Source organism: Sorex araneus, chromosome 3 (genome assembly GCF_027595985.1).
Source record: "Sorex araneus isolate mSorAra2 chromosome 3, mSorAra2.pri, whole genome shotgun sequence".
In the NCBI taxonomy this organism is placed as follows: domain Eukaryota; kingdom Metazoa; phylum Chordata; class Mammalia; order Eulipotyphla; family Soricidae; genus Sorex; species Sorex araneus.
In genome coordinates, this window is record NC_073304.1 from 82,182,225 (window position 1) to 82,203,251 (window position 21,027).

Here is a 21,027-nt window from a genome sequence, read left to right on the forward strand (position 1 = left end):
TAACTGGATAGTTATATCCAGTATTGGAAGATGAAAGTATTGTTCATAGTGTTGTAAATTTCTTGTATTTCCCAGGCAATGTGCAATAAATTTTGATAAGTCACTGGGCAATTGGCACCAAAAGAGGGTGTTGCTTTCTATTGGAAATATTGATTGGGTTTGTATTTATGTTATTCAGAGGAAAATTGAAAGCTGCTTTATATGCAGTAAATAGCTTTTGAGCAAAGACATTAAGAAATCACACAAAATCACATAGTTCAGGCAGTGGTAGTGCTGTGGTTGTTAAGAAAATATACTTTAGGTTTATAAGGAATAAGAAAAACTGTCCCCAAATTTTAATTTTGTTGCTTCTAGTCATAGTTCCTTTATCTTTCAACCAAAAAATGAACAGCATTTTAATGTAAGTAATTAGAATAATTTTATTATTTTAAGTTTAGAATATTTTCTCATTTCATTGGGTTTTGACCAAAACCTCCCATGTCTCCAGTGTTCTTTCATAGGAACAGTGCCCACAGTTCAAGCTTCTTTTGAGTATAATAAAATATCATATAAATGTCTAAATAGGCCATTGACACACAGAATATAGAGTACTGATTTCTGCATCTGTTTGTAAAGACTGGTCAACCTTGGGATCAAGTTTGGGTTTTAGGATTAGTTCTGGTTTTGATACCCAGCTGTTACTTGCCTAGCTATTTTGTATGTCTTTCTTAATTTATCTTCCTTCATTTCTCCATCTTTATTTTTTTGTTGTTGCTGTTGTTTTGATTTTGTTTTTTGTTATGGTTGTTTGTGAGGGCCATATATGGCAGTACTTAGGGTACCATGCGACACCAGAAATTGAAGCCAGAGCAACCACCTCCAAAAATATTCACTCTAGCCCTTTGATCTGTCTTCCTGGCCCCACCTCTTTATCTTTGAAGTAAGAAAATATAATAATGCCTAGTGCAGAAGATACTAAAAAATGTCCGGAATACTGTCAAAGCAAAATATGTGTTATAAAAATCTTGTCATACAATCATTTTTGATGTGACTTCATTTTATTAGCAAAATTAGTTGAGTTCAAATAGGGATGCCAGGGTTCTAAAGAGTAGAGCTTATGTCTAGCATGGGCTTGGCCTTGGGGAACACCATGAGATGTACCCTTGTGGCTGTGGAGTACTCTTGGCTGTCAGATCTGATCATCGCATTCTGTTAGCCCTATGTGGCCTGACCCCAGCATCCCCCACAGCACTGGATGTAGCCTCTCATTATTTGGAATATAAAAAGTGAAAGATTTATACAGTCTGAAGAGAAACCAGAGGGCCAGGAGGATTGGTCCGTGGTTGGAAGCCTGCTTCAAGTTCTGGGGGAGAAGGCAGTTAGGATAGATAAGGGACCACTATGACAAAGATAGTTGGAAATGACCACTCTGGCTAAGAACTGCGTGCTGAAAGTACATAAGGGAACAAATATGAAGACCTCTCAGTATCTGTATTGTGAACCATAATGCCCAAAACCAGAGAGAAAGAGAGAGCCTCCCATATAGAGGTGGGCTGGAAGGAGGGAAACTGGGGACATTAGTTGTGGGAAAAGTACACTGGTGGAAGTATGGGTGTTGGAACATGACTGAAACCTGATTATGTAACTGTATATCTGACAGTGATTCCGTTAAAAAAAAAAGAAAGTTGGAATGGAAACTTTTTTCTTTTGTCACATATTTCATATTCACTGTATCACTGTCACTGCCATCCCATTGCTCATCAATTTGCTCAAGCAGGCACCAGTAATGTCTCCATTGTGAGATTTGTTGTTACTGTTTTTGGCATATTGCATATGCCACGGGGAGCTTGCCAGGCTCTGCCATGCGGGCTTGCTGGGCTCTCCAAGAGGGACGGAGGAATTGAACCTGGGTTGGCCACATGCAAGGCAAACGCCCTACCCGCTGTGCTATCGCTCTAGTCCAGAGGAAAGAATGCAGATGTAAAATTAAACAGGTACTGTCAAACTTGATAGTAAAATATGTCATTTAATATTTCATATTACTACCTTTTAAACATTTTTATTTTATAATTGATGACATGAAGCATAATGCTACCATCTAATATAGTCATTTGTGAATTATTTGTTGTGATTTGGCATAAAATAACAGTCTGGGTCATTGATCTGAAGCTGAAAATTAGAAACAGACAGGATGGGGAGATGTAATGGATAATGGATGTAATGGATAAATCTTTCTATGTAATTAATCCTTGAGGCCTCCTAAGCATTGCTCATGGAGCCAAGTCCGGGGACCACTCCTGGTGATATTTGGTTACCTTGGCCAATGTGATATTTGGCCACCTCGGCCAGTGTTAGGCCCTGGAATGTGTTCCTTGGACCTGGCAGCATTGGCATCTGTGAGGGCCACCCTGTTGCTGGGCAGGACCTGTAGTACTGAGGGTTGCTCAGGTTCTGCTGTAGACAGAGCATCTTCCTCTTCACCCTGAGCTATCTCCTTGACCTTTATTTCTTGACTCCCCCCTTTTTCATTGTCTCCAGTGTATTAGTAATTTCTCTTTACATTCTTCCCCATTTTATATTACATCATCCTGACACCAAAAAAGTACCATTTTTATACCAACTCTTATTATTTTATCAAATTACTTCTTGATAGTGGGAAACAAATGGCTTCTGTTTCAATTTTTTTTTTCTTTTGCTTTTTGGGTCACAGCTGGTGATGCACAGGGGTTACTGTGGCTCTGCACTCAGGAATTACTCTGCGCGGTGCTCGGGGGACTATATGGGATGCTGGGAATTGAATCAGGGTCGGCCGTGTGCAAGGCAGACGCCCTACCCTCTGTGCTATCGCTCCAGCCCTCTGTTTCAAATTTTATGTAGGTGAGGTAGACAGTATACAAAGAAAGGGTAGATGCATTGCTTTTCTCAAAACCCTCCACTGACAAAGCACTCTCACTCTTTCACACATAGTATTTCACAGATTTTGAGAGATTCTCCTTCACATATTGAGAAAGGTTGCTTCCTGTAATTGTGAGGTCTCCCCGTATAGTATAATGTTTTGTACTATAATGCTTTATCCCTTTTTAATTGTTTTACTGCTTCGCAGAAATAGTATTCGTTTTGCTCAGTGAATTTTGAAGAGAGTATAGAGTGTAGAACAATAAGCTTTCTAGATCAAAAGGAACATGAAAATTAAGTAATAGTATTTGCTTCTTTATGGTCTTTTTTTCAGAGCTGGGAGATTGCAAAGAGGAAGCACATAAAATGTCTGGTGGAGTCTTCCTTAATTTTCTTCTTGCTTCAGGTTTCCACCTGAGAACGTGAGACTTTCCCGTTAATAAGTGCTGCATTGCAACTGAGCCTGTTAAACTCTGCTCTTAGATGATGCAGTTTTCATCCAACTCTCTGATGTTCATTTTCCTAATATCCTTTAACTTACTGGGTATCTTAGCTAGATAGGTTTGACACATATTGAGTTTAAGTACTGACTAGGGAACTGTTTGTTGCCTTTTTTACATACCTGTCAGTGAGGAGTTTAGAATACAATATAGCACTGTAACACTGTCGTCCAGTTGTTCACGGATTTGTTCGAGTGGGCACCAGTAATGTCTCCATTGTGAGACTTGTTATTACTGTTTTTAGCATATTGAATATGCCACGGATAGCTTGCCAGGCTCTGCTGTGTGGGTGGGATACTCTCGATAGGTTGGTGGGCTCTCCAAGAGGGATGGAAGAATCGAACCCAGGCCGGCCGTGTGCAAGGCAAATATCCTACCCTCTGTGCTATCGCTCCAAATTGGCTAGATAGCAACCCATTAATGTTTAAAATTTGTTTGGAAAAAATTGTGCACACTCACACACTTCTTGATCTCTAGGTACATCAATTTGGTGACACAGTAAACAATTTTAGGGAACTAGATACTGTAACTGTCAGCTAAAGAGAGATTTAGGAAGTGTGAAAATGGACAGCTCCTTGCAACTATTGCTTCCTATACACCTGGTATGATGTAGGAACACCTTGTCTCAGAGCTCTTCCTCCATCCTGTGTCTTTCTCACTGAAGCAAGCTGAAAATGTTATTTGTTCTATTTCTTTGTTTTAGAGGATGCGGGGAGGGGAAAGGAACACTGTATGATTACTCACATAAAGTGTGTAGGCTGTTCAGTTTAATTCCTGACTGCTTGAGGCATTCACAGTGTCCTCAAGGTCTGGGTTCTTTCCATCTTCTGTCCAGATGCCCTCAGTGTTTCAACTTTGTCCTGAAGTTTGTTTCCCCATTGCTCAACATGATTGCTGCTGTTCCTTTAACGCCATTTGACACACAGGCCAACCAAGTTTTACATGGTCATTCTAGAGACATGCTTGCCTCTTCTCAGACAGCTGCAGTGTGAGAGCTTGCTCTGAGGAGAGTAAGGGAGATAAAGTGAAACTGAGTTTTGAAGAGGTTTTTCATAATACATCTCAGGCATCTGTGCATGTTAAGTGACTGCAGTTTCAAAATGTAGATTCAGTATGTGCTTAGTGATGCATTTATACTTCAAAACCATTGTACTTCTGAGATATGTGAGTACTTGACAGTGCTCGCAGTTTTGCTTTTCTTATATATAGATATTCAGAGTTTCCTGTTATTTGATTTATGTCCTCATTTAATTTTTAATTTTGATGCCATATTTTCCCATTCATGTAGGGATGTAGATGCTCAGTGAATTCTAAGTACTGCTGATGACTCATGGTGGAGTGTAAGTTCCATCTTTTAATTACCAAGAGGCATTTTCTCTTTTCCTTTCTTAGCAAGGAATTATGGTTCTTGTGAATTCAGTGTGTGTCAGATTTATGCTATAATAACTGCTGTTCCTAGCTAATCAAATCAAACACTGGTGTAAGGCGAGAGGCTGAGATAGTTCTTCAGTGCAGTGACTTGGATCATAAGATAGCTCCACTCTGGGTGCCAGTCATTCCCTTCCTTGGGTGTCAGTTGACGCAGGAACAGAAAGTAAGAAATAATCACAAACTGAGTCATTGACTTAGTTGCATTATAACTATTTTCCTGCTTTCTGTGGTGGGGACTTGTTTAGACTGATTTTATCAGGTTAGCATTTATAGGAACAGATAGTTCACTGCTGCAGACTTTCTAGCAGACATCATTTAGTTCTCAGTAGCTTTAATTTTTTTTTAAAAAAAAGAGACACTGTGATTGTTTAACAATAGAGTTTCAACAGTTCCAGTCCCACGGATTGTGTCCATATCTCTCCACCAGTGACTCCAGGGTCCTTCTCAACCCACCAAACCTGACTCTGACAGATATATTTTTAAATTTAATGATTGTAGCTTGGATCCCATGCTTCTATTATTGTTGAGTCTAGTGGTTTAGATCTATGCATATATCTCACCTCTGTATCACAGACAAGGCCATGGCCCCCAAACCTTGCTCCATATTACTCCCAAACCTCCTCTTCTTACCCCCCCCGCCTTTCTGATACCCCCCCCCCAACACACACACTTCTATCATTCCTTGAGTTTTTATTTCAGTAACCTAAAGTCAATGTTTTGCCCATATTTTATACCTTCCATTCCCTGGATTTGTTATTCTATAAACCACAAAATATTAAGGATACCCTTCTTTCTGCTTATCCTTGTCTTTCTGATTTTATTTAACACGACCTCTTTAGTCAACCAAGCTGACAGCATTTTGGAACCTGGTCCATCATTGTGTTGTTACTGTGTTAATAAGCTTTAATTTTTTTAGATTTGTCAAGTTTTTTTTTTTTTTTTTGCAGGGGCTAAGGTGGAGGGGGTGCTCAGGGTGTTGTGGTGTAAGCTAAAATCTTTTTCACTGTATCATTGTATCACTATCATCCTGTTTCTCATTGATTTGCTCAAGTGGGCACCAGTAACATCTCCATTATGAGACTTGTAGTTACTGTTTTTGGCATATTGAATACACCACAGATAGCTTGTCAGGCTCTGCTACTCTTGGTAGCTTGCTGGGCTCTCCGAGAGGGACGTAGGTTGGCTTTGTGCAAGGCAAATGCCCTGCCTGCTGTGCTATTGCTCCAGTCCCTGTTTAGTCATTTTTTGTGCTCAGAAAAATGAGTTGCTTCCATTGGATTTGCCCATGATTTTAGCCAAATTGAATCCTAAACTGAAAAAACAATTTTCCAGTGCAAGACTAACAATACTCTCAATCCCCGACCAATTTTTTAACTTTGAACTCTTTATTCTTGGAATTATTTCTCCAGCTCGCTTAGTCTTACTTTCAAGGAAACGTCTATTACACTATAGTTTTAGTTACAGCTCAGTTTTCTATTGATTCAGTAACAACTCAGTAACTTTTCTGTTGCATTGCAGTTTTTGACACACAGTGATGGGTATTTTGTCAGCCTTAAAATGCTCAACATGCATGTATTTTGTTGTGCACTGAGGAGGAGTCTAGGTTTGTTTATTTATTTTTTTACAGCTCTATTGAAATATAACTAAGTTTAAGATATACAATGTGATTATATGGTATAGTACGAAATGATTACACAATAAAGTTAGTGAATACAGCCATTTTCTTACATAATTATGAGATCAGATCAGATCCTATCTATTTCTGTATGTATCTATCTCTCTATCTGAGCTAAGCACATTTAACATCTATACTCTTAGCAATTTTCAAGTATATGAGATAGTATTATTGCCTATAGTCACCATGCTGGACATTAGATGCTCAGAATGAGAGCTCTCTTTAACAAAAATGTCTAACAAAATCAGTCTATTCCATAATTTGTTAAAATTTGGCCTTACTTCTAAGGACTTAATTCTATTATTCTGACCTCCCTAGAAGATAAACGTCAGCAACCCTCATAGGGAAGGTGATTTTCATGTGAAGTATAGGCAAATTAGGTATAGAAAGAAGGCTTGTATGTATAAAATTTGATCTTCTCAAGGTGGTTTTATTTTTAAAGATAAATAGAAAAAAATGGACTTTTTTTTTAAATTTTTTTATTGAGTCACCATGTGGAAAGTTACAAAGTTTTCAGGTTTAAATCTCAGTTATACAATGCTCGAATACCCATCCCTTCACCAGTGCTCATATTCCACCACCAAGAATCCCAGTATAGCTCCACCCCGCCCCCTCACACCCCAAACCCCCCCACACCCCTAGCCCCCCACCCTAGGCCCCACCCCCCACCTGTGTAACTAATAAAAAAAATGGACTATTTTTAACTTACATTTCTTTGGTTTGTATTTTGGGTAACATACAGTGGTACTCAGGACTTACTCCTAGCTCTGTACTCAGGAATCACTCCTGGCAGTTATTCAGGGACGGTATAAGGCACTCGGATTAAACTGGAGCAAGGCAAACACCTTAACCTCTGTACTATCTCTCTGGTTCTAATTTATAATGCTATTTAATAGTTTTTCATACTTTGAGGTTATTAAAATATTCTCATCAGGGCTGGAGTGATAGCACAATGGATAGGGCATTTGCCTTGCACATGGCCAACCCAGGTTTGAATCCTAGCATCCCATATGGTCCCCTGAGCACTGCCAGGAGTAATTCCTGAGTGTAGAGCCAGGAGTAACCCCTGTGCATTGCCGGGTGTGACCCAAAGAGAAAAAAAAATTCTCATCAGGAGGTGGGAGGGGACTTCACAAGCAGTGCTCAGGAAGTAATTCTCAGCCTCTGGGCCATTGATTTGATATAAGACATGAGGATGTGATGCTTATACTCTCTGGTGCTGGGGATTGCTTGGGTCTTCATGTTAGTGATCAGGGCTATGCCTTGTAATGTTCAAGGAGCTGTTTGGTGCTGGGAATCTAACCCGGGCAGCTGTACGCAACTGATGCAGTTTACCCTTTGTACTGTCTTTCCAGAGCTAGATAGAATCATTTAATGATCACCTGTTTCTCTTGATAAACCTATTTTTTTTAAACCCACTCTTGTAATTTGCTTAAAGTGGGAGGGATTGAAAACTCTCATCCCTGGTCATGTGGGGGAAGGGTGATGCGGGCCGAATATAGACTAGAGACGGAACACAATGGCCACTCAACACCTTTATTGCAAACCACAATACCTAATCAGAGAGAGAGAACAAAAGGGAAGACCCTGCCATAGTGGCAGTGTGGGGTGGGGGGAGACGGGACTGGGGAGGGTGGGAGGGATGTTGGGTTTACTGGTGGTGGAGAATGGGCACTGGTGAAGGGATGGGTTCTCGAACTTTGTATGGGGGAAACATGAGCACAGAAATGTATAAATCTGTAACTGTACCCTCACGTTGACTCACTAATTAAAAATAAACTAATATATATATAAAGAAAACTCTCATCCCTGATAGAATAGAACCGATAACAATACTGTGACAATGAGTAAAGAAATATGGACTCATTGTTTTTATTTCACAGCTTATGTGGAATTACCTGTGATGAGCTTTCAGGGGTTTCATTCATGAATAGATGCATTTTAATTACTCACAGCACTTTGGTGTGCTATAAAAGTCGAATTATTAACACTGTAATTTGCTCAGATAGCATTTAGGAGGAAAGTATTTCAGAAATAATTAATTGTTTTCAAGATATGATAAAGTAGATCTATCTACAGAGGGCAATCACAAAGATTAGCTGTAGGATATTGATTAATTTTTAGAGGGAAGAAATTCCATTCTGTTTCTATATGTTAACAACTGCGAGAGGAGAATTCCCACTTGGGAAGAATGTTTTCCAGGTTGCTTCATGGCCAGGTGTTCAACATAGTGCGGAGTCTTAAAGGCTTATGGCAGTCTGGGAATGCCGCACTCCCAGGACCTCAGCTTCCTGCTGGGAAAGCTTCTATTTTCAAAGCATGCTAGTAGGGCGGTATCAGTGGGAGTGATCCAGCAGTCACTCCGCTACTTCTAGTGAAGACTGAAGTTTGCAGAAGAGGATACCTGTGTGGAAATAGAATACATCTCAGAATGTTTCCACTGAATGAATTGCATGCTTTCTCCTGCTCGTGAGATTTTTCTTTCCCTTTTTTTTTAGTGGAACTAAATCTTGCCTTCTCTTGGTACCCATTAGCATGACTGCATAGTACAGATATGATTTACAGTCATTCTGGTTTGGAAAAAATATCCCAATCTGGGCTAGTTTGCTTTGAGACAGTCCATACTTTCCCTTTTCCCTTTTTCTCTCTCCTTGACCTAGCAGCAGGAAGCCTTTGTTTGAGGTGTTCATCTGGAACAACTTTTCCACACTTGTTTTCATGTTCTGTTAGATTACAGGGCAGCAGGCCTACCTTTGAAGCTCCTTTCTCTTTTGTTTCTTTGCTGTGCACTCCAGTAATTAACTTTGTCCTTCTTTTATTTGTTCCAGTCAATCGCAGGCCACTCTGCTGAGCATCTTCTCCCAGGAGTACCAGGTTAGAAGTTTTCTCCTTTGTGAGGGTTGACAGGTGCCTAATTGAATGATGAATGTCCCTTTATTTCTTTGTAATTGAACTGCCAGCTCTCTGATTGGGTTGGAGGATGTTCTCCTTTCCACATCAAGCACCGCCTGCGTCTCAGTGGAGGCCTGCCAAGCCTACCCATCCATCTGTCTAATAACATCTAGCCTTTGCTTATTTGGTGGACCTGTAATAAATTATGCTAAACCATTATTATTCTGACAATAATAATTTCCCTGTGTTGCGTGGTTCCATGTGCTAAATGTTTGCTGACTTGCACTGTCAGTGCCGCTTTCCATTGCTGACAGAGATGATGATAAATGACCATTGCTGGAGTGGCAGAAGGCAAGAGAGGCAGAAAATGGAGTCATTTATCATGAGATGACAGGTGTCAGTCAAGTGGCAAGTCTCTATGGAATTACTTTTTGTAGTTTTCAAATAAGTTGTTTTTAAGCAATGTTCTTCCTGGTTAAAAATGGCAATTGGATTGTAAAACTAGAGTGCAGAGGACTTAGATGGAATTGAATTGAGGAAAATTAATACAAAGGTTGAAAGAGAGAACAAGTTTTTCTTTGCCCTCGACAACCCTAAGCAAACTTATTTAGATTCAATTACTATGACCCTGTTGGCTTTTACATACATACTGTACCTAGTGGTACACAGACTGAAGACATCCCAGCCAAGCAATGGGGATTAAAATGCGTAGGTTCATAGAGAAGAAGGAAAAAAGTCTCACCAAATCCCCAAACCATCAGTGTTTGTTCTCTGTGCTAGATGTTGGGAACAAGAATTAAGTTGTTCTTGCTCTTGAACCTGATCTGTGACACAGCATTAAGTTCTTTTTTATTTTGTTTCAGAAACATATTAAAAGAACACATGCCAAGCATCATACTTCAGAAGCGATTGAAAGTTATTATCAGAGGTATGACCTGCCTGCCCCACTAGAGGGTATCATAGTACTTATTAATTGTATAATGATTATGAATAAATTAGATTATTAAATTTATTTTCAACATAACTTTGTGAGGTGTTTTATTTCAAGTTTGCTGCTTATGGTTACGGAGTATATTTTTGAATGATTTCTCCAGTGGTTGGTTTGTAGATTTAAAGAACATGACAAGAGTGTCTTGATTTAAATATGTATGTACACATCCTATGTTAAAATTGTTTTAATCGTACATAATTCAGTTGGCTACTTAAAACTTTTAAATGTTTACTTTGTATAAATGCTGTGCTCATATACATGTGTGTTGTGCATGAAGATTTGCTAGATACTTTTTCTTTATTATTTACATCAGCAAACTGAAAAATAAGTTAGGAAATAAATTTGAATTTTTGTGCATTGTTTGTTATATCATAGGTATTGATTGATTCAGCCCTTTTAGAGGTAAAAGAAAATGTACTTAGGTAAAGATATATGAAGGTATTTATATAATCATGTGTCATATCACATTGTAACGGAAGTTTTGTATTTTAAGAGAAAATCTTGGGTACTTATTCAACACTGTAATATCCAAGGAATATATAATTTATTATAGGTTTTTTCCAATTTCATGTTAAAATGTATCTCTAAAATATGTCTTTTAATAAAAATTCTAAATTCTTTACTGTCTAATATGACTGAGTAATTTATGATGGTAAATAGTAATGGTTTGCATTAGAAAATGTTGGCTAACAGTTTGAATTATGATCTTAAATTAGTACACTTAAGGTCAACCTTTCTGTGGTAATAGTGGCACATGAGACTTATACACAAAACTTTCATGACACAAAATAGATAAAGTATTGGTGTCATGTTTTCATAAAAATATTTTTAAAACAATCAGGTGATTTTTGCTAAAAATGATTAAAATTAGAATTTTTAAATATTACTATGTCACATACAATGAAAGACATTCTGTTTTTAATTTTAAGAGTAGTGTTTTTTAAAGAAAGTTGTTCTCACACAAGTCACTCAAGTATTTAGGAGAATTCTTCTGAACAAGTCTCTATAGAGTTTAAATTAATTTATTCAAAGTCAGAGTCCCCCTTGATGAAATTAACATGACAATTAATGTCATCATCGAAATCATGTATGGAATATTAAGGATGTCCCATAATATAATGTGAAGTCAACAAAGGTTTTGGCATCCAAAACCCCCAGAGAAAGACTGAAAAGTTATCCAGAAATACATCCTGTTTTGTAAGAACTGTAATCAGTATTGACTATAAAAGTCATTATATCAATCTATGGCACCAGGTCCAAATTTTAAATCTATTTATAAAGAAAGGAGATAAGACATTTCCTAGAACTTTGGAGACCCACTAGCAGACCATGTAGCTGACCTCTTCTTCCTTATTTTGAGAGACCATTTTAATGCTATGATTTCTCAGTTAAGTGCTGCTTTCTACAAATCTTTAAAAAAATATCACATCTACTTATTAAAACAGCAGACTTTGTTCATGCATGAACTGTTTTATTTGGTTAGTTTAGGTCAGAAGTATTCAGAAATAAAACGTTTTCTCAAGTCTGCTTCTTGATGGTAAATAGCTGAAGTAAATGGTAAATTCTCTTCAAATGGTGAAGAGAAATATATTTGTGTTTCTTCATTTGCTTAAATGTGAGTCTCAGTTTTCTTGAGTCTTCACATTTGAAACAAAAACATAAAGTCATGCTGTAATGGAGTGAATGATAGGAAAGCATTCTGATTGCCTCTCCGTTCCCCTCCCTGGCTTTCTCTTTGCACTTTCGCTTGCCAACAGCAGCGCTGTTACCTTTCGGATGGACCCACCTCACAGGTCTCTTGTTCTGAACGTGCAGGTCAAATGTCCCAGTATTCTCTATGAGAAATTGGCCTTAAAAAGTTTTTGTTTGCTTTCCAACTGAGTAGAATAAAATCGTATCATAGCAAAACATCTTTAAGCAGTTTGGCAAATGTTGACAATTTTTTTTTCTTTTGCAAAAGTAATAATTGCCTGTTTAGAAAAGTTAAGCACCTTTGTGGTATAAAAAAGAATGATATAAGAAAATGAGTGAATAGATTACCTATAACTGTGGCAACCTGGAGGTTGTGGCAGTTTTTATTCTGGTCTCTGTCAATCCATTTTCATGTAGATGAGATCATGCTCTATCAGCACTTGTAAATCTTTAATTTTATAGTTGGAAAAATGGATATGATATTATTTGTAAAAAGCTTTTTGTATACATTTTATTGATAGCATTACTTCATCCTATGAATGTGCCATAATTTATGGAAATTAATCCTCTGTTGATCATTTGTGTTTCCAGTGTTCTATTATTATAAATAATACCCTGATAAGCATTTTGTTGCATAATCTTTGCTTGTTATAGTTGTTTCTTACTATTTGTACATATGTGGTTATAGAAATGATCAGTACAAATAATAAGGGATTCTTTTTTGGGGGGAATTGTTTTGGGGCCACACCGGTCTGTTCTCTTGGTTCTGATTTCAAGAATTACACTGGCAGGCTCAGGAGACCATATGAGTCGCTGAAGATTGAACCCATCTCAACCACATGGAAAATGAGCACCTTATTTGCTATACAGTCTCTTCAGCCTCCAAAAGATGCTTTTGAAGATTTTATTGTTTGTTGAGAAGGGTAGTGGTTGCATTCTGTTTGCAATATCAGAGAACAAATGATTCTTTTTTTTTGCTTTTTGTTTTTGGTCAACACCGGGCGATGAACAGAGGTTACTCCTGGCTCTGCACTCAGGAATTACCCCTGGCAGTGCTCAGGGGACCATATGAGATGCTGGGAATTGAACCTGGGTTGGCCTCATGCAAAGCAAATGCCCTACCCGCTGTGCTATTGCTCCGGCCCCTATGTGATTCCATTTTTGCTGGCATGGAAATAATCTCAATTCAAAATCTTGAGATCTTTAAGTATAATTAAATATCTACTGAAAACCATATAATGCACAATATAACACCAACAGGTTAACTGGAATTTAAGTATCTATATAGCAAGTAGTTAACTTGAATGGTGGACACAAATATATTTGTGTTTCTTCATTTTTTTAAATGTGAATCTCAGTTGTTTTGAGGAGTCTTGACATTTGAAACAAAAACATAAAGTCATGCTGTAATGGAGAGACTTTTTTTTTTAATTAATGAGAAAAAAATTTTAATGAGAAAATTTCCTTGGTTCTTTATGTTAGAGACACAGCTTTAGTGTTCATTTTGAAGACATCTTATTCTTTTCCACTTTTGCCTTTTATTTCCAAACAGGAAACCTATTTAGTAACATTTATTTGGGTTCATGTGTTCTATCAGTGCACATGAACAAGTGACTAACAAGTCAGACACACAAGTCTCCATTAATAGCTAATTTTAGAAATATTGTCTCCCGCTGTTATTCCGGGTGCACCATTTGAAGAGCCTGCTTTATTAACTTTAGAGAATCAGATCAACTAAATTTTGCTTGCTCAGATGTTCACATAGAAAAAAGACTAGTTCAGATGTGTTACTTGACATTATATGATATAAAAATCATTTCTTAAAATTGAAACCACTTCCTTGTTTAGTTGGCACCATTTGCTCTGTTTTTGTTATGTCCCATCTACTGTGCTAGGAACCACGCATACATAAATATGAATAAGATAGCACCTGCCCCAGGTGCACTGCTTAGTAAGAACAGACTGCACACGTGGAGATGGGTCCTAGAGATTTGGGAGGTAAAAATCAATCAAGGTAGTATTCAGGGATAAGCTTAACGTTGGATTTTGGTAGGGTTTTGAGGTTTCACCATTTTATCACTATGAAAATATTAAAGATAAAATAATTTGCCTTATTTTTAAAATCATTGTTATTATGATCTTTTGAGGATATTTCAGCTACATATTTGTTATGATCTTTTGAGGATATCTCAGCTAGCTATCTGTTAGTTCCATGCAAAGCTAGAGGATGATATAGAGCAAAGTAATTTTTTTTTTATTTTGCTTTTTGGGTCACACCTGGTGATGCACAGGGGTTGCTCCTGGCTCTGCACTCAGGAATTACTCCTGGCGGTGCTCAGCGGACCATATGGGATGCTGGGAATTGAACCTGGGTCGTCCACGTGCAAGGCACACCCTACCTGCTGTCCTATTGCTCCAGCCCCGAGCAAAGTAATTTTAATTTGCAAATAAGCATCAGGAAAATAGCCCAGGTCACCTTAATGTAGTGTTCAGTAACACGAACTTTTATCACAATCACAGTTTGATCCTGGCTGAGGATTTGTTAGACAAAGAGTTGTTCATTTGAGTAGCTTCACTGCACTGAACTTCTATATGGAGAAAGGTGCTAATCATTATAACTATGAAAATTGCTATTTCTAGGTCCACACAGATGCTTTATGGACACAAAGAAGGGCAGCATTGGGAATTTCTGATTATGTTCTTCCTGAATATTTTGGTATTAACATGTTCCTTTGATTTTGTGTCTGAACATTTTAATAAAACTGATCTGTCACTTGGCAGGAACTAACATCCTAGAAAGGGCAAATATATCTTCAAATTAATTTTGACTTAATTTCTTTTCCTAGTACTTTTTAAAAGTTACAGGATATAGTTGGGATTCAAATAATTGTATTCAGTAGATGCTGTTCCCTTGTTAACCTATCAAAGTACTTCAGTAGGCCTTGGGAGAGTAGGGCTCCATTTCAGAGGTTTCCTGCTTACTCACCAAGAGAGAGACCAGATGGGTTTCATCAATACATGGACCTTTGATTTCTTAAATGACCAACGGGGAAGCTTTATCAAGCTCTCACTTAGAACTTTTCATTGTATTAAGCATGAATGTGCTTCAGATATTATATAGACTCTATAATTAGAGTGGGCGGCTTATTGTTTGACTATCTCCTGTTCCTTTAAACTTAATAACAGTATTCCATTCGTCATTACCAGGTTTACTGCATTCAACCAATAGGTCTGGCACTGGCAGTGATCGAAGTCTAGCTACTCTATTGTCATTTACAGTCATCTTTCATGAGCTCTACTCTGTTCTCACAAAAACCTTTCTGAATACTTGGGCATCTCATACTTGTTGCCCCTTCTGCTCACTTAGCACAAAGGGTAGGGCATTTGCCTTGCACACAGCCGACCGGGGTTCGATTCTTCTGTCCCTCTCGGAGAACCTGGCAAGCTACCAAGAGTATCCTGCCCGCATGGCAGAGCCTGGCAAGCTCTCCGTGGCGTATTCGATATGCCAAAAACAGTAACAACAAGTCTCACAGTGGAGAAATTACTGGTGCCCACTTGAGCAAATCGATGAACAACAGGAGGAAAATGCAACAGTGCAGTGCTGCTCACTTACTGGAAGAATCTTCTTCATACCCTGGGCTTAATAGCTTTCTTTCTTGCAGAGCTCTATTCAAGGACTACTTCTTTAGAAGGGGTCTTCTCCCCTACTCCTTGAACTTTACATTTTATCATAGTTTGTATTCCACTGTAATGGCTTCTTTGTGATGGCAGGAATTGTTGAAAAATATGTTCCCTGCTACTGCTTTAGAATCTGGAATAAGACCCAACACATAGTAAACTATTAGAAATATTCATGGGATAAATTAATAATATGTAGAATGTTGTAAAGATAGATTAGTATCAGTAGAGACTTAATTACTGTCACCCAGAAAGGGAACTCAGTTACTGAATATGCACTTCTGGAGCACAATTAGTTGGTCCATCTTACCTCTACCAATCTGTTGTTTCTTGAGCAGGATTACTGATGCAATGAAAATGTTGTAAGAAAATGAGGTTCTTAGCTGACCCATTTCTCAGGAACTTTTTTTTACTAAACTACACTGGCTTTTCTTCTGTTTTTTTTTTTTCCCTCAAAGTGCTTATTTCCCAATTAGATTCTTACACACTTAAGAAACCCCCAAGGGCTGGGGTAATAAATAGGAGAGCAAGTAAGACTCTTGCATTGCATGCAGCTGACCCAGGTTCAATCCCCAGTGCCACATATGGCTTCCCTAGCTCTGCCAAGAGTGATCCCTGAGAGCAGAGTCAGGAGTAAGCATATGTAATCCCCTAAACACAAAAGAAAATAAGTAAATAGGAAGACCCGATAAGCATCAGATTTGCACCACTGGATTGAGTAATGTAGTGATTTGCTCCCAGGTAGCCCCATGCACTAGGAAGCCCCCTTTCAAAAAAGCCCCAGAAGCGTTAGGGTACACTGGGGAGGAAAGTGGGTACACTAGTGATCAATGCAGTTTTGGAATTATGTACATAAGAAACCATCACTAACAGTATCATAAATCACAATTCTCAAATAAAAGAATAAGAATAATACAATTAATAATAAAAAGTACTTTCTTTTTTAGGGGATGTATATGTACCATGAATTGAACCTAGGACCTCATATATGTGAGACATAAGCTATATATACCACTAAACTATATTCCTGGATCCTAAGTTACTTTTTTTGACTACATTTCTATTCTCAGGGATAAACAATAAAAAAATAAGAATAGGCCCCAATATACAGAATTTTAGTATTTTATGTGGAATTACATTGTTTTAATTAGATTTGCATTAAAGTGATAGTGATCCTTTGACTTTTCCTACTTTAAATAATCTTTGTCCTTCTCTCTATATAGGAAAATTATGTCCTTATAAGTATGTTTGTTAAATAATATAATTCAGTATCTGCTTCTTAGAGTTATGTGGAGACGTTATCCATTAACTTTGATTTTTCCTCTCAAACCTAGGAATTGATTCAATCAAGGAGTATAAGAGAAACTATTCCTTACCTTAACCCACTTTATTATCCAATGTAATTTAAAAATTATCTATTCATTAAAAATATAATGTACTTTAAGCCTAGAAATATATTAGGTATAGTAAATGATAAAATACAATTTCTTAACACCCGCAGGGTTTTCAGCATCTCAATGAGGACTGGGTTGAGAGGGACAGATGTGATGCTCTGTTAAGTAATAGATGTGCAATATCCCATGATTATACATGATGGACACTTCTTCCTGGATTGTGATGAGTTAGGAGGTGACATAAAAGTTGGATTATACTTTATCCCCCTGGAGGGTAGGAATGAGGGTCAGTGACTATAGATGAGGCTTGAGGAACCGCGTTAGGAAGGAACCAGTTTCTGAAGGACCTTTCAAGAGTAATCAAGTGGTTATAATTTAATCTTTATTTTACATGGGTCTCTTGAGTATTTTAAAAGGACATTGGTGCACTCAAATTTTTGTTTTAAAACCATTATCCAGGTTCCCATGCCCGGGATGGATTTGGGAGTTTATTTTTCCTTTTCTTGCGATTAGGGGATGGAGAGAACTAGAAGGTATTGCCTAATAAAGATGTGCTAGCCTACTGATGGCAAGTCTGTTCCTTCCTTAACCACGCCCTCCCCCCACACACACATACACACTGTAAAGTTTCAAGAAATCTCCTGAAACAATCATAAACAAAAAAGGTGACATATGCTTTTTCCAAAATATGAGAGGAAGCTATTTCCTTCCAATGAGATAGTTGTAGCATAGACAAAATCAGAGCAAGAAGGATAGTTTTTTAGGAATCACTTTTGTGTGTAGGAAAAAAGGAGAGTGGGGGGCTCAGACCCCCTGCTCCAACTTCAGCTCAGTTGTTGCCGTTGGCTTTCAGGAAAGTTGTTTTTGTTATCCTTTTCCCTTCGATGCTTTTCTGTGACAATGGCATAACCGAACTTGAGTTGAATGTGCCATTTGCCCAGGAGAAATGTACACACAGGAGATGCTGACAAGCCTGTGCTGGCCTTTTCTTGTCACTGCATTACCACCTGGCTTTGTCTTGTCTAGGTACCTGGATGGAGTGGTGAAAAATGGAGCTGCCCCAGTGCTCCTGGAGCTGGCCAATGAGGTAATGTTGTTGTGATTATTTTATTTTAACCTGCGTAAAACCTAAGGGGCCTATCTGCAGTAGATTTGCTTAGACTTATAATTAACCTTTGAAAAAAAAAAAGACTTTGAGGTATATAAGACAGTTAAATTGCTCCCTGATCTCTTTGTGCTTTTAATAATTGGACAAAGAACCTCATATACTAATAAATCAGTTAACATAATTACTCTACTTCTTTTAAGGCAAATGTGTAAACAGCTTTTGGTTTCTTATTTTGTGGGAAATTTCAGTGAAACAGCTCAAGACATGCTTTTCTTTGGACGTGTTGTCTTAATTTAGTGTGAGAAATACTTATGTCAATTAAAGAGACATATGCCAAGAAAAGTATGCCATTACAAAAATGAGGAGAGAAATAGTTTACTTAAAGGTGTAACATTTACTTGATGCATTTCATTTTGTTAGCAAACTTTTATTATCATAAAAGAAATGCCTTATAGAAAAGTCTCTTCCATGAAGAAGCATACTCTTCTTAATAACACCAAATATAGAGTGATTTATTGAACTTATTTATTATCTCCGACCTGCATCTGTTTGGGGAAACAAATAATAGTCTTACATTTTAAAAAAAGGAACCCCTAAAGATTTCCTATGAATGAAGAAGCTGCAGAAAGTTCATAATAGTTGTGGAAAGCATGCCGAAAAAAATGAAATATTTAATTTCTAAACTTTAAAATATTTATCTACTGTAATAAGAGCAATACAATATTTAGTTTGACTTGGAGCTGCTTATGCAAACCTCATAGGGATGGAATGAAATGTACACTATTTTGTGTTGTATTATAATGGAAAACATAGAAGCAAGGCAGAAAATGTGTGTTTGCATTAAAGATGACTCAGAACTGTGAGCACTAAGTGTTGCCGTAGCAGCAAGTTCTACATGTTATATTAGCAAGAAAGGATGACTTCTCTCACAGCTTCTGTCTGCTGTGCACCTCTATAGTCAGCAAATGAGCAATTACCTATCAGTTACCAGAAGGTTTTAGTAGTCTAGGCAATGTCTATATAATCTGATTGGAAATTAACATAAAGAATTGATTTCTCTTCTCCCTTTTGCAAAGCATGTATTTTATCTCCTCCCTTTCTGATAAGAAGACTCTAAATACTAAATATCTCTAAATATGTTTGTTATGAATTGGTTCTATTAGCAACTTGAACTTTGAGCTATAATGAGGAATTTAGTTATTATCCCTATGAAAAAGAAGAGTAAGAGTAAGCAGCCTTCTTGATGGAGCATTTAGAAATACTGTGATGAACATATGATATTCTATTTTTAATAGATGAATATGCTGATCATATAAGTTTTGTATTGTTTCAATTTTTCTTTTAATTTTTCATGGGCTTAGCATATTTCACTGACCTTAACCTTCATCTTGTAGTAATATGAAAAATTTAACCCGCTGACAGGGTTTTCTCCATTATCCATAAACCTTGACTTTATCATGAATATGAATTTGCCATGAATATGTGACGATATTTAACCCAAGTGAAGAGATAGTTTTTCAAAGAATTTTTCTGTCTTGGCTACAAATTAGTGTAGAGTGCTATTAGAAATAACACTTTCTAACAGATTGCTAATACTTAAGAAAAAAATTGGGGTGAGTAGTAGCAGGTGATGGCATCTAACCAGCCAAGCTACCATTTTTAGCTGATAGTTAATACTTAAATGACATGCACGTGCATCTGGTGACAATTGATGTGATGGTAATGCTTTATGAGTCCGTATATATTTAATCAGTGGAAACTGTAAAAACTGACGAGACATATATAATATTGGCACCATACATTGGATAGTAACTCTGTTAAACAGTAATACTGTATCATTGTTGATTTGCGCAGTGGGAGCGATATATGATCATCTGCTTTTATGAACACCTTAATACTAATTTTCGCATTTCAAGACTAAAGCAAGTATTTTAGGCAACCCCATTTTGTTGGTAATAATAAGATCCGTCATTCTGTTCTCTCCACACAAATATTTTTAAGTGAGATTTGAAGCACTATGAATTTTACTTACATGCTAAATTCTGACATGAAGCATGATGGCCCTATTTCAGAGAAAGATGGACACATGATTAATATGAAAATTAGGGAGATGCAAGTACCTGAACTAATAAGGTAGTCCTTATTCAGGCTGGACTACCTTCAGTAATTTCACCATTTTTCATGTGTCAGCTCTGATGTGGGTTACTAGGAATAAGCAGCTTCATGGAAAGCATTTCTTTCTACTTGGGGAATTTAAGGGCATCCAAGTACATAGATATTTGAAAAAACTGTTCACAGAAACACAACCAGCCTTTTTGTCTAATCACTAAATCAAGATAAAATTTTGCTATGAAGAAAGAAGTTGAAAATCTGTCAAGAAAATTTCATGGAAAAATATATGAGAAATATTTGCAATCTTACACAAAAGATAAAATATTTACACATAAGATATTTGTAATCTTACGCATAAAAATATTTATTTGGGGGTCAGTATTATTGCCCCTAAAAAACATGTTTTCTGTCAAATGAAATCAGTGGTTAATAAAAGATTCAAGGCCTCCATAAGAACACAGTATGCTTCCTGAAATGGTAGATGTATTCTTAATTTCATTAATTGTGGTTATAGAATTCTGTTTTCTGCTTGAAAAAGTTGCATCCCTGGATTCTTATTAAATAAATTGATAGTATCACAGATAAGCCTAGGGAAATCTTATAAGTATTATTGCTATTTTTCATTAGTAATATCTCAGTGTAGCTATTTTTCTCCTGTTAAACTTGATACTACATGT

At 37.2% G+C, this 21,027-nt stretch overlaps 1 protein-coding gene across 2 annotated transcripts in view; it reads left to right on the top strand.

Moving 5' to 3' along the window:
• Positions 1-21,027, top strand: part of CDIN1 (CDAN1 interacting nuclease 1) — a 258,588-nt gene that overhangs the window by 47,383 nt on the left and 190,178 nt on the right. For both annotated transcript variants that reach the window (XM_004609554.2, XM_055133545.1), the window contains exons 2-4: positions 9,309-9,354; positions 10,236-10,300; positions 18,157-18,217. In XM_004609554.2, coding sequence (XP_004609611.2) covers positions 9,309-9,354; positions 10,236-10,300; positions 18,157-18,217 — 172 coding nt within the window. The remainder of the gene's footprint in view (positions 1-9,308; positions 9,355-10,235; positions 10,301-18,156; positions 18,218-21,027) is intronic.